The sequence below is a fragment of the Scyliorhinus torazame genome, chromosome 2, assembly GCF_047496885.1.
Source record: "Scyliorhinus torazame isolate Kashiwa2021f chromosome 2, sScyTor2.1, whole genome shotgun sequence".
Classification (NCBI taxonomy): Eukaryota; Metazoa; Chordata; class Chondrichthyes; order Carcharhiniformes; family Scyliorhinidae; genus Scyliorhinus; species Scyliorhinus torazame.
Genome location: NC_092708.1, coordinates 226,753,938 through 226,768,454, shown reverse-complemented (window position 1 = coordinate 226,768,454; position 14,517 = coordinate 226,753,938). Strand labels below are relative to the sequence as shown.

At 45.9% G+C, this 14,517-nt stretch overlaps 1 protein-coding gene across 2 annotated transcripts in view; it reads left to right on the top strand.

The window, feature by feature from the left end:
* Positions 1-14,517, top strand: part of LOC140396157 (uncharacterized) — a 193,012-nt gene that overhangs the window by 34,187 nt on the left and 144,308 nt on the right. For both annotated transcript variants that reach the window (XM_072484403.1, XM_072484393.1), the window contains exon 5: positions 6,862-6,939. In XM_072484403.1, the coding sequence (XP_072340504.1) occupies positions 6,862-6,939 (78 nt within the window). The remainder of the gene's footprint in view (positions 1-6,861; positions 6,940-14,517) is intronic.

The window sequence follows — 14,517 nt, the reverse complement described above, 5'->3', positions numbered from 1 at the left end:
CAGGAGAAGGCCCCAAACCTCTCCAATAGTCCCATAATCCTACCCATACTCTCCAGTAGGTCTGACATACACAGCAACAGGTTGACCGTGTACAACGATACCCGGTGCTCCCTGCTTCCCCTCACAATCCACTGCCACTCCACAGACCCCTGAAGGGCCATCGCCAAAGGCTCAATCACCAATGCAAACCACAACAGTTAACACGCCTGGTTCGATCCCTTGTGCAGGCTAAAATTTTGTGAACTCCTCTCATTTATATGTATACTTGCCAGACGCTTATTGTCACAAGTAGGCTTCAATGAAGTTACTGTGAAAAGCCCCTAGTCGCCACATTCCGGCGCCTGTTCGGGGAGGCTGGTATGGGAATTGAACGTGATGTTATTACTACCAGCTCCAGGATCTACTCTGGCTGCAAAAGCCCATGCTCTGCACCATGATCCCTGTGGTCGATTCCCATTAGGTGATGGGGTCACATGACTCTTCCAATGTAAGCCTCTTAAAGGGGCCAGCTATTAAACCAATGTTACATGCATCACATGGCTGTTTTATCTTGGGCAAAAATGCAATAGGACAGTTGCACATTCTCCCAGATCTTGTACAATTTCGCTATTCATAAAGCCTGAATGGGTATTTTATGGAATCTGATCCTTATTAAGATCATGGTACACTTTTTAAGGCTTACCAGAGTTTGACAGTTTAATTGCTAGCACCTATCTGCACTACACATCGTTCATAGATATAACTCCTTAATTAGTAACTTTAACAAGCTCAGAATGAAAAATTTTAAATAAAATAGTCTTTCTAATATAATTATTGATTCACTGTTGATTTATTAATTGTAAGACCATGCAGACCCAATATTTGTTTAATAATCTGTCTCAATACAGTAATTTTGATTAATACAGTCTGTTAATACAAAGTGCCTTCTTAAGTTCTACATTAGTATCAAAATGGCTTCCTTGACCATGCCAGTTTGTTACAGTGGCTATATTCTGAAATAGTCTAAACATGTTGATGTTAAGCTCAAATCTGACTATCCAATCATACTTAGATAGAGCTGTGTTCATCCAGGACAGTGAGAGTATTCCTGACTTGCCTTGTGGTTGATGACAGACTTTGGGGAATCAGGAAGTAAGCTACTGCTGCAGAATTCCCAGCTTCTGACCTGCTCTTGTAGCCATAGTATTTATATGGCTGGTCCAGTTCAGTTCATGGTCAATGGTAATACCCAGAAAATTGATGGTGGGGGTAGCAATGGTGGCTAAATTCTCTCGTTGGAGTAAGGTCATTGCCTGGAACTTGCGTGGCCATGAATGTTACTCACTTGTCATCCTAAGCCTGAATATTGCTCAGGTCTTGCTGTGTGCAGTCACAAACTGCTTGGCTCCTGATGCATGATCAATTACACAAAGACAAGAGTTGAATGCAACTGAGGCTTTATTTCACTAAGATGTGTGGCCTCCTACAGCAGCTGGTGAAATGGCTGCTGTACGAGGAGCACACATATTTATACTCCACCTACTGGGCAGAGCCAGCAGGCAGGGAACTACCCCCATACCTGTAGTACAGGGCCTGACCACAAATGGCCTAATATATGGGGTGTGTCATTAGTCGCAGTCCATAGGAGCGACAGAATAGAATGCAGTGCGTCGGGGAGGACCTTCTGCCAGCGGGAGGCCGGGAGATTTCTGGACCATAGGGCCAGCTGGACGGCCCTCCAGATCGTCCCATTCTCCCTCCACCTGCCCGTTTCCCCGGGGGTTATAGCTCGTCATCCTGCTCGAGACGATGCCCTTGTTGAGCAGGAACTGACGCAGATCATCGCTCATGAATGAGGATCCCCTGTCACTGTGGACGTAGGCGGGGAAGCCAAACAGAGCGAAGATGGTGTTGAGGGCTTTGATGATGGTGGCAGACGTCATGTCGGGGCATGGGAAGGCAAATGGGAATCTGGAGTACTCATCGACCACACTGAGGAAGTACGTGTTACGGTCGGTGGAGGGGAGGGGCCCCTTGAAGTCCACGCTGAAGCGTTCAAAGGGGCGGGTGGCTTCACCAGGCACGCACGGTCTGGTAGGTAGAAGTGCGGTTTGCACTCCGCACAGACCTGGCAGTCTCTGGTGATAGCCCTGACTTACTCGACGGAGTAGGGCAGATTGCGGGCCTTGATGAAGTGGTACAAACATGTGACTCCTGGGTGACAAAGGTTGTCGTGCAAGGTCTGGAGTCGGTCCACCTGTGCGCTGGCACATGTACCTCGGGTTAGGGCATCGGGGGGCTCGTTGAGCTTACAGGGGCGATACAAAATCTTGTAGGTGGAGAGCTCGATCCTCCACCTCAAGATTTTATCGTTTTTGATCCTGCCCCGCTGTGTGTTGTTAAACATGAAGGCTACCGACCGTTGGTCAGTGAGGAGAGTGAATCTCCTGCCGGCCAGGTAATGCCTCCAATGCCGCACAGCTTCAACAATGGCTTGGGCCTCTTTTTCAATGGAGGAGTGCCGAATTTCGGAGGCATGAAGCGTTCATGAAAAGAATGCCACGGGCCTGCCTGCCGGGCTGAGGGTGGCGGCTAGAGCGATGTCTGATGCGTCGCTCTCAACTTGAAATGGTAACGTCTCGTTGACTGCGTGCATCGCGGCTTTGGCGATGTCAGCCTTAATACGGTTGAAGGCCTGGTGAGCCTTGGCCATTAGGGGAAAAAGAGTGGATTGGATGAGTGGGCGGGCCTTAGTCCGCATAATTTGGGACACACTGGGCGTAGTAAGAAAATAACCCCAGGCAACATTTGAGGGCCTTGGGGCAGTGGGGGAGGGGGTTTTCCATGAGGGGGTGCATGCGGTCGGGATCGGGCCCCAGAACTCCGTTCTGGACCACATAGCCGAGGATGGCTAAGCGGTTCGTGCTGAACACACACTTCTCCTTGTTGTAAGTGAGGTTGAGGAGAGTGGCGGTGTGGAGAAATTTGGCAAGGTTGGCGTCATGGTCCTGTGATCGTGGCCGCAGATGGTGACATTGTCTAGGTACGGGAAAGCCCGTCCCGGTCGACCATTCGGGCCATTTCCCATTGGAAAACCGAGACCCCGCTGGTGACGCCGAAAGGAACCTGGCGTTTTTAAGGTCCACAGTTGAGAAGACCCGGTACTGTGCAATCTGATTGACCATATCAGATATGCGTGGGAGGGGGTATGCGTCGAGCTGCGTGTATCTATTGATGGTCTGGCTGTAGTCCACGACCATTCTGTGTTTCTCCCCAGTTTTCACCACTACCACTTGGGCTCTCCAGGGGCTGTTGCTGGCCTCGATGATGCCTTCCCGAAGCAACCGCTGGACTTCGGACATGATGAAGGTCCTGTCCTGGGTGCTGTACCGTCTGCTCCTGGTGGCGACGGATTTGCAATCTGGGGTTAAGTTTGCAAATAGGGAAGGTGGGTCGACTTTAAGGGTCGCGAGGCCACACACAGTAAGGGGTGGTAGGGGCCCACCAAATTTCAATGTTAGGCTCTGGAGGTTGCACTAGAAGTCCAGGCCGAGTAGTAAGGCAGCGCAGAGGTTGGGGAGGACGTAGAGGTGGAAGCCGGTAAACGCCACGCCCTGGACAGTGAGAGTGGCTATGCAGTACCCCTGGATCGCCACAGAGTGGGACCCGGAGGCCAACGAGATTCCCTGATTGGCGGGGTATACCGCGAGGGTGCAGTGCCTTGCCGTATTGAAATGAATGAAGCTCTCGGTGCTCCCAGAGTCCACCAGGCAGGAGATCTCGTGCCCATCGATTTTCACATTTGTAGAGGCAGTTGCTAGGTTGTGTGGCGAGACTGTCAATCTTGACCGAGGCGAGACGCAGCTGATCGTCAATGGTGGCAGGCGATGGGGTGCCCGGGGGGCATGGGTTGTGGTAAGATGGCAGCGCCCACGGGCCGCACGTGCCGTGGGGGAGACAAGATGGCAGCGCTTGATGTTCCTGGGGAGGACAAGATGACGGCGCCCACGGGCCACACGTGGTCCGAGGAGGGGAAGGTGGCGGCGCCCACGGGCCTTGCGGTTCCGAGGAGGGGAAAATGGCAGTGCCCACTGTCCGTACCGGGGGGGGGATCGGAACAATAGCAGCGACTGAACGGGCCTGGCACACCGCCGCGAAGTGCCCCTTCTTGCCACAGGCCTTGCAAAGGGCGCTCCGGGCCGGGCAGCGTTGTTGGGGGTGTTTTGGCTGCCCACAGAAGTAACATATGGGGCCCCCGGGGTTGGTTGGCTGCCGTGCGGCACAGGCGTGGGGTTGGCTGTGTGGGGTCCCCGATCAGATGGCCGTCTGCGGAGTCCAAGATGCGTAGGAGGGGTGGGCCGTGCGGCCGGGGGTGTAGGCCTGGATGTTGCGCGAGGTGACCGTCAGCGAGAGCGCAAGCTTTTTGGTTGCTGCGAGTTGAGTGTGGCCCCTTCTAAAAGGCATTGGCGGATGTAATCTGACCCTATCCCCATAACAAAAGCGTCCCTCATAAGCAAGTTCAAGTGTTCCATGGCCGTGACGGCCTGACAGTCACAGTCTCTGACTAGGGGAATTAGAGCACGCCAGAAGTCTTCTACTGACTCACCAGGGAGTTGGCTGCGCGTGGAGAGGATGTGTCTGGCGTAAAGCATGTTAGTCCGCTGAGCGTAGTTATCTTTCAGTAGCGCCATGGCTTCGTCGTAGTTCGGCACTGGTCCTGGATAAGCAGAAAGACGTTGGAGCTCAGCCGCGTGTAGAGGATCTGAATCTTTTGAGCTTCCGGAATTGGGTCTGGTGCAGACCTGATGTAAGCTTCTAAACAGGCTAGCCAATGTTCAAAGTCCTTTTTGGCGTTGCCTGATTGCGGATCCAGCTGCAGGCGATCGTGCTTGATGCAGAAGTCCATCTTCTGAAAACTTTAGTGAAATAAATTGATGCACGATCAATTACACAAAGACGAGAGTTGAATACAACTGAGGCTTTATTACACCAAAATGTGTGGCCTCCTACAGCAGCTGGCGAAATGGCTGCTGTATGGGAGCACACATATTTATACTCCGCCTACTGGGCGGAGCCAGCAGGCAGGGAACTACCCCCGTACCTGTAATACAGGGCCTTACCACAAATCACCTGTGGTAATACCAGGTATTGCAGTACCTGAGAGGTGAATGACCATTGGCTAGACCGCGGGGTCTATGATTGGGTAATGTACATAGCCCCGCCCTGAGAGACGGGGTATAAGAACGGATGCCGTCCCCGCAGCCTTCACTTCTGTAACATCGCTGCTGGGTACAGTTCTATCTGATTAAAGCTGAATCGATATGACTCCTCGTGGTCTCAAGAGTATTGATTGTGCATCATCACCTAATATATACATCAGTGGTGACTACCACAGCTCCAGAAGGAGTTATGAATGGTGCAGAACACTGTGCAATGACTAGTGAGCAACCCTATTTTTGACCTATGGAGGGAAGGTCATTCAAGCAGCTGAAAATGGTTGTGCCTTGAGCCTACCTAAAGGAACTCTTGCAGCATTGTCCTGGGATTGAGATGATTGACCTCCAACAAACACAGCCACCAGCCTTTGTGCTAAGTATGACTCCAGCTGGTGAAGAAGTTTGTGATACCCACCGACGTCAGTTTTGCCACACCTGGTCTGGAGGGTATTAGCTATGCGGGGAGGCTGAATAGACTCGGACTGTTTTCATTAGAAAGACGGAGGTTGAGGGGTGACCTGATAGAGGTCTACAAGATTGAGGAGCATGGATAGAATGGATGGGCAGGCACTCTTTCCCAGGGTGGAGGGGTCAGTCACCAGGGGGCATAGGTTTGAGGTCAATGGGGCAAAGTTTATAGGAGATGTGCGAGGCAGGCTTTTTACGGAAAGGGTGCTGAGTACCTGGAACGCGTTGCCAGGGGAGGTTGTGGAAGCAGATACATTAATGCCGTTCGAAAGGCATCTTGACAAATACATGGATAGGATGGGTATAGAGGGATACGGCACAAGGAAATGCTGAGGGTTTTGGCAAAGGTTGGTATCATGACCGGTACAGGCTTGGAGGGCCGAAGGACCTGTTCCTGTGCTGTATTGTTCTTTGTTCACACTCTGTCAAATGCTGCCTTGATGTGCAGGGCAGTCACTCTCGCCTCGCTTCTGGAGTTTAGTTCTGTTGTCCATGTTTGGACAAGTATTGCAAAGAGATTGGGAGCCAAGTGGTCCTGGGGATTTGTATACTTATTCACAAACTGAGGAACAGATTTGGGACATGTAATATCCTGTCAGATGGGCAACCGCCAAGTTGATCAATGAATAACAGTTTAAACCATGTACAGAGAGTGAGATAAACGATGTTCCAAGTCTCTAATAACTAACTGGGAAAATCACGCTCTGCCCCCAGGGTTTGTGTGCTCTGACCCCATTGGCTGATTGGGTCATATGACACTCCGGGAACACGCCCCCTTAAAGGGGCAGGCTACCACGGGACAAATTCTGAGAGCAGGAAATTGCATACAGGTGAAATCGACAGATGAGAAATTGAAAGGCAAGCTCGCAAGTCAGGTGAGAAGAATTCTGGAAGTTGTTAGAAGAATTGAAAAGGAATCCCCAACCACAACAGTCTTTTGCAGGTCTGAAGGAGTGGGTGATTGAAAAGTGACAAGCAAGTGTGAGATGAAAGGGATCGAGCATCTCGGTACCAACCCAGTGTTTGGCTGCTGAAGTGAAGGGGTTGATGATTGAGATAATTGGAGCAGGCAAGGTACCATCCCACATTATTGTGTGTCTGGAAGGAGATGGATGCCAATGCTGACACTGATCATGGCAGTCCTGTGAAATATCTAGGCTCTGGTTTCATATTTCATTGTCTTCCCTTTTGTTTTTAGGAAAAGCCACCCCAGACGCTGCAGGACAGACTTCAATGTTTACTAAATGAAGAATCAGATCATCAGGAAGAAAAAGAAGTATGTGTCAAAGGCTTTCAAATCATTTGGCCAAAGATTGTAATTATCATTCATCTCACCATAATAATGTAAATTTTGTTGGCTAATGCACCATAGTTTTTATCCAGGAGAAAATAGTTCAACGTTCATTTCCACAGACAAACAAACGCTGTATTTAAATGTCAGCATTTAGTTATGAAAATCCTGATAAATATCTACAAAGATCACATCAAATTGTATTTGATAAAGAATCTGGACATATTCAGAAATCTCCATATCAAAATGTGACATCAGCAAAGTATAAGTTACAGCAAAGGCTTCCAAGTTCAATATGTGATCATGATGAACACATTATTGATGATGTCCTATTATATAGAGGTGTTTGCTTGCTGCAAGATGAGTCTTTGAACGCTAACCTAATCTTTCCTGGTCTGATGCTGTGCAATAGGTCAGAATGGGCTAAAACAACTAGATTAGTGGGAGTAGGGTGGATGCCGTGATCAAAGCAACTATTGTAGCATTACAGAGGGTTGATCTAGTTTGGGAGATGTGTCGAGGACAGCCGCTGAGATTTTCTGGACCTGCCTGAGGCGGCAATTGTCATGGGTGTGATAGAAAATTTCACAAACCAATCAAAGGTCCTTTGTCCTTGAGCAGGAATTTCCTGTCCTGTTGTGGGCGAGACTATCAAATTCCTGGCCAGAATCTATTTAGTTAGAATTGAGGAACCATCAAATATTGGAAAGGAGCTAGAGGAGCACTTACTGGAAAGAGACAAGAAGTACTTAGTAATTCAATTATCCGAATATAGACTGGGATAGTAACATTGTAAAGAGTGAAGAAAGGGAGGATTTCTTGAAATGTGAGGAACTTTCTTAATAAGTGAGCTTCTAGCTCACTGAAGAGGAATGCAATGCTGGATTTATTTCTGGAGAATAAAGTGGAGCATGTTTCATTGGGAAATTTTTAAGGGGAATAGTGATCATAACATCAGCTTTAAAATAGTTATGGAAAATAAAGAGATACGATAAATTGTAGAAGTTTTTAATTGGATGAAGCCTAACTTCAGTGAATTGATAAAGCACCTGGCTCAGATGGATTTGAATCAAATATTAGTAGAGAAAACAATTTAACAAGAGGGGGAGAGATGATGGACTCATTTCCATAAGGGAAAAGGAACTGATGGACTCATTTCCATAAGGGAAAAGGAACGGCGTCCAAAGCTAAAGCTTACTGGATGTTTAATGATTTATAGAGGCTATAATTGAGTTGAGGGGAAAGCAGGCTTATGACCATTGTAAGGCTCATAATATAGTGGAGAAACAAGTTGAATATGGAGAGCACAGAGGAGGTCTAAAATAATTAAGTGAAAAGAGGGAATGTGAGGCTGACATGAAACAATGCAAAATTATTCTAAACATGTAACAAGTAAATGGAGAGTCAAAAGAAAGGTCTGAATCCAAAATGGAATTTTGGTAGTAGAGGGCATGGATGAGGTGTGAAATGAGCACTTTGTGTTCGTCTTAAAGAGGATACTGACAATGTAGCAGGAAAGAAGAAGGCACCATCAATTATTGGCTAAGATAAAACTACGAGCAAAGGATATATTTTAAAAGATTAGTCGTCCTTAAAGTGGAAAAGTCAACTCGTCTGGATGGGATCCTAGGTTACTGAGGGGAGTAAGGGTGGAAATTGTGGAATTTTTAATCCTTCTTAGACATGGGTTTGGTGCCAGAGGACTGGTGGATCGCCAGTTTCAAACCCCTGTTGGTTGGGGGGATAAACCTGGCAATTGCTGACCAATCAGCTTTCCGTTGGCACTGGGCAAACTTTTAGAGGTGATCATCGAGGACAAAATTTATTCCCATTTGGAGAAAAAGTATGAGCTAATAAAATTCCCCAAATGTTAAAAAATTAAATCATGTTTGAATCAATCGATTGAGCACTTTGATCAGGAATTTTGATAAGATTTATGGTGGTTGATGTTCTGCATGTGGACTTTCAAAAGGAATTTGACACAGTGCCACATAATAGACTTTTAGCAAAATTAAATCCATGAGCGGGATATTCCGCACACCTTCGCGGTGTGTTTCACAGAGGCAGCATGCCATTGGATCCTCCCATTGTCAATGGGTATCCCCTTCTATGCCCCCCCCCCCCCCGCCAGGAAACCCACGGCGGGGGTTCGCCGTTGGCGGAAGATCCCGCCAGCGAGCACCGCCAGATAATTCCAGCCTGTGAGTTTAAAGGGACAGTGGTAGCATGGATACAAAATGGGCTAAGCAACAGAAAACCAATTAATGATGAAGGTCTTTATGGAATAGAGGGAAGTATCAGTGACGTTCCCCAGATGTCAGTATTAGGAGTAGTGCTGTCTTAGCAATGACCTGGGCACAGGTATATATTATTGTCACAAGTAGGCTTACATTAACAGTGCAATGAAGTTACTGCGAAAAGCCCCTAGTTGCCACATTCTGGCACCTGTTCAGTACACTAGAGGGAGAATTCAGAATGTCCAAATTACCTAATAGCATGTCTTTCGGGACTTGTGGAAGGAAACCGGAGCACGCAGAGGAAACCCACGCAGACACAGGGAAAACGTGCAGACTCCACACAGACAGTGACCCAAGCCGAGAATCGAACCTGGGACCCTGGTGCTGTGCTAACCACTATGCTACCATGCTGCCCACATAGGGCATAATTTCAAAGTATGCATTTGATCCAAAATTCAGAAATGAGGAGGATTGATTGTAACAAACCTTAGGAGGACTTTGTCTGCTGAAATGGGTAGGTGCATGTTAGACAAAATTTTCAACACAAGAGAAATGCAAAGTGAAACATTTTGGTAGGAAGAATGGGGAGAGAAAATATGAATTAAATAATCCAATTTGAAGGGGTGATGGAACCGAGGAACCTGTACACACACACCTTTGAAAGTGGCAGGATGGGTGAGATGCCTGTTTTATTTAAATATGGATCCTTAGTTGTATTAAAAGAGGAAGAGTGCAAAAGCAAGGAAGTTATACGAAGCTTTTCTAAAACACTTTGGAGTATTGTGTTTAATCCTGGACACCACACTTTGGGACGATGTCAAGGCCTTGGTGAGGGTACACAGTAGATTTGCTGCAATGGTACCGGGGATGAGGGACCTCAGTTATTTGGAGCTCCAGGGCAATGTTACGGAGGATTCCCCAAAAACGCACTAGGGACCCCCCACCACTCCCCCACACCCCCTGGAAAGATCCCAGGTATGGATTGTATGGAATCCCCTGGGAAGTTCAAACTTCCAATGGGCAATTGTCCTGCACCGGGAACCATCCAAAAATGCGATTTGAACGCAAACTTTGATGGTTCCGACTGTGTTACAGCAATAGTTATCCAGAAAAGGTTATTTCATGATATTTAGATCAGCATATCATGGTGCAATCAAACACACACAGATGGACATGCAGTAGGACCAACCAACACACACAGTATCGCAGCCAATCACCAGTGAGAGCACACGCACTATTAAAAACAGGGTACACTACAGTGCCCGCCCATTCCAGCAGCAGCCAGCTCAGCACCGAGCTCAGCGCCTGCCACTCAGACATTCACCATGTGCTGAGTGCCTCATCCAGATAGTAATAGGGCAGGGTCCACAGATTAGCTGGTAATGCACATACCCAAGTTAGCAGTGTGCTGTTACAGTTAACCAGTTAATAAAATTGAGTTACACCACCTCCAGCCGTGTTGGATCGTTTGTACATCAGAACACCCAACACGACAGGTTAGAAGAATTAAAACCACGTCTAGTTTCTGAGTAACTATTATACAGAACCTAAACACGCCGGCAGGCCTGGCTTCAAAAGGGCACCCCGATCTCCAAGTGACAATTCAGGCTCCTCCCTGAATATCAAGGCATCGGGGGCTGCAGTGCTCCACCACCATCCTCACTGACATAAATCCCACGCCCAGGATCGTGGGCATTGGGGCCCTCCAAATGGATCTCCTTTTGGGCCCTGTTCCCCATAGCAGCAAAGATCCCCCTCTTCTCGCTATCATCAGGCATCCTCCACTCCCAGGATCACCAAATGGCACCCTCCTTTCAGGCCTCGCCCCCTTGGCACAGCCACCATAGCAACACCCACCTGCCCTGACGTGTCCACGACCACCCGAGGGCTACTATGTCCTCAGAGCCTCCCGGCATGGTCATCATGTCTAATCTCTGGTTGTGGAGACCAGTAGTGAATCCCACCGTCTTCATATTACGCTGGTGGGTGGGTGAATAACAGGATCTCTTTAACCTGCTAAAAACCTGAAAAGTAATTTGACGCACAATCGAAATCCATACGCAAAAGTTCAATGGTTAATGTCAACATTACACTTAATAATCTACAAGTTGTTTCTAAGTATTTTCGATGATCATTGATTTTGAAACGTTACTTAAAGGTCTTCTGATGGCAATTGATGCTGTCCCGCACAGCATCAGGAAAATGAATGTTGCTATGGATTACTTTAAATCTAATGAAAAGTAGAATCAGGACAATCCATTAAACATATCTGGGTTACATTGTATAAGCTTTATTTCCCTTTATCCGAGGATAAATATAAAATTAATGGACTATAATAGTGAAATAGAATTTCTCTATTACACTTGGAAAAAGTAAGTTTACCAAATAGAAATGAAAGAGGGCTGCATTGTTAAATGTTTCATTTTTGCATGCATTTATCTGGAATGAAAGCCTTCTATTTAAAGGCTGCAATATCACAGTTAGCGGCAAAGTGATGGCACTCACCACTGATCTTTGAGGATATCTGTCCATAAAGATCTAGCAATGTCTGTGTCATGGATTTTCCCTTTCTCGATTCCAGTTTGAATCTAGCGCCAGGTCAAGGGATCTCTGGAGATCCAGCAGCAGTGATGTCATCAATCAGCGTTAGCAGATAATTGTATCGAAGTATTCTCACAGTCAGCAAACCAGGGAGAAAATTGCCTTGATTGTCTATGAAGGGATTTTAAAAATTAAAAACACAATTGCACCTCATTCAAAAAGTTGTACTCTTTTAAGAGTTTTTAAAATGAAATTAACAGCATAAAAATGGAAGTTCATATCAATTCCAGGTGATTTCAGGATATTTCCATGTGAGGGAACTTCATCAATGCACCCACTAGAGAATTTTGGAATCACTAATAAGAATTTTAGGATTTTAAAGCACAAATGCTGCTGTCAGTTTTGCAGGTGGAAAGATTGTGAACATGGCCCATCTCCGCATCATTCTAATCGCATAATTGTGCAGTTTACGAAGAAACATTTCCCTTAAGGTTAAAAAGCCTCACTCTTGGCAAACCATTTGAACCCCCCACCCCATACTGTAGATTGTGGTGTATAATTCAACCTTTGAAGCTGCAAAAAAAAAAAAAAGGTCCCAAAACCGAGACAGACATACACCGCGATAAAATATAAACCGCCAGTGTGGGTGGTAATCATTTTGAAATGTAAATAAAACAAGACACTGTTTTTATCCCATCATCATATGAATCCCAGTCTGAATCAGATCACTTTCAGAACCCTACCTCCACAACAAATCATCTTCATCTTGATTGATTGAATTGGATATTCTGCTGAATTGGATATTCTGCTGAATGATCTGATAACCCTTTGCGCACTAATAGCATCCCATGATTTGATAATGAAGTTGTATAACACATCAAGCAAGGCAGCATTCAAAATTCCATTCTGCTTTTCCTCCATCAGCCATCCACCTTGCGAACATGATCCTTGAATGGCTTGTTGAGGCACAATTCAAAGGTTGAACTATGGATGTTAGATGCCCTGATGTAATTGTGGCATGGAAGTTATTTCTTTACATATGCCACTTCCACCCATTATCGATCCATACCTTCAGCCCATCCTGATTCATCCAACTGTTGTCATCAACATGCACTAAAACTCCTTCAGGGAACTTGATCTTTGGCATGGTTTTCTTTTTGAAAATTACAATAGGCTTTAATTTCATTTTGTTGGCCATACAGGCTAGTACCACTGAAACTCATCTTCACACATTCTCATAGAAACATAGAAAATAGAAGCAGGAGGAGGCCATTCAGCCTCTTGAGTTGATCATCAAGTTCAATACCCTGATCCTGCTTTATCTCCAAGAGCTATATCTAATTTGTTCTTGCAATTACACAATGTTTTGGCCTCAACTACTTTCTGTGGTAGCGAATTCCACTCTCTGGGTGAAGACATTTCTCCTCACCTCAGTCCTAAAAGGTTTACATCTTATCCTCAAACTTTGACCCCTAGTTCTAGACTCTCCTATCATCAGGAACATTCTTTCTGAATCTACCCTGTCTAATCCTGTTCAAATTTTTAAAGAATGAATATAATTCTAACCAACTTAGTCTCTCCTTGTATGACAGTCCCATCATTCCAGGAATCAGCTGGGTAAACCTTCGCTGCACACCGTCCATAGCAATAACTCCTTTCTCAGATAAGGACACCAAAACTTCACACAATACTCCAAGTGTGGCCTCTCCAATGCCCAGTACAATTGCAGTAAAACATCCCTATTCTTGTACTCAAATCCTCTCGCTATGAAGCCCAACATACCATTTGTCTTCTTTACTGCCTGCTGTACCTGAATGCTTACTCTCAGCGACTGATGCACAAGGACATCAAGGTCTCGCTGGAGTATCTATCTCTCTCTCAATTTACAACCATTCAAATAATAATCTCCCTTCCTATTTTTGCTACCGTAAGTGTATAACCTCACATTTATCCGCATGACACTGCATCTGCTATGCACGTGCCCACTCACTCAGCCTGTCCAAATCCTGCTGAAGCATCTCTGCATCCTCCTGACCTCTCACCTTCCCACCCAACTCTGCAAATTTAAAGATAATACATTTAGTTTCCTCATCAAAATCATTAATATATAATGTGAACAGTTGTTATTGAACCTTTCCATTCCACAGTTTGGTTGCTGGGTACATTAAAATTCATGGGCATTTCACCCATGTTGCCGCTGTGATATCATGCCTAATGATGAATTGCTGGTAATTTTGGCATTGAGGTGTCTGGGTAGTCTCTGATATTATGGGCCAGAGTTTAGAAAACTCCAAAGTATATCATGGAGTTCACCTGACCTATAACTGTTTATTGATTTTGGTTACGATGAGCACAAGGGCCTGCCTTTCGGGTGTTATTCAACAGAGACCTTAAGTACTTTAATCAAAAACAAGCTTTATTCTACGAATTTAGTTAACAGTTTTATAAACACACCCAATAAGCATTTTATCAACGACAACATAAATACCCTACACAGCTATAATAATCAATGTATCACCCTTAATAAATTCCCCCTTTAACTGTTCCAATTTAATAACAAGATCCCATAAACCAGAAACCCCTTTCCAAAGATGTGGGTCAGCACACAGCACTCAATACCTGGTATGGATGCTCTTGTTTCCTTTCCAAAACAGGTTTCTTCCAGAATTCCTTCCAGAAGGCAATTATTTATTTTCCAGTTATCAAGCAGTCTAGAAACAGTTTAACTGAAGAGGGAGAGACAGGCCAAGACTTCTCTTTCTGAGTACAGCAGCCAAATGTGAAA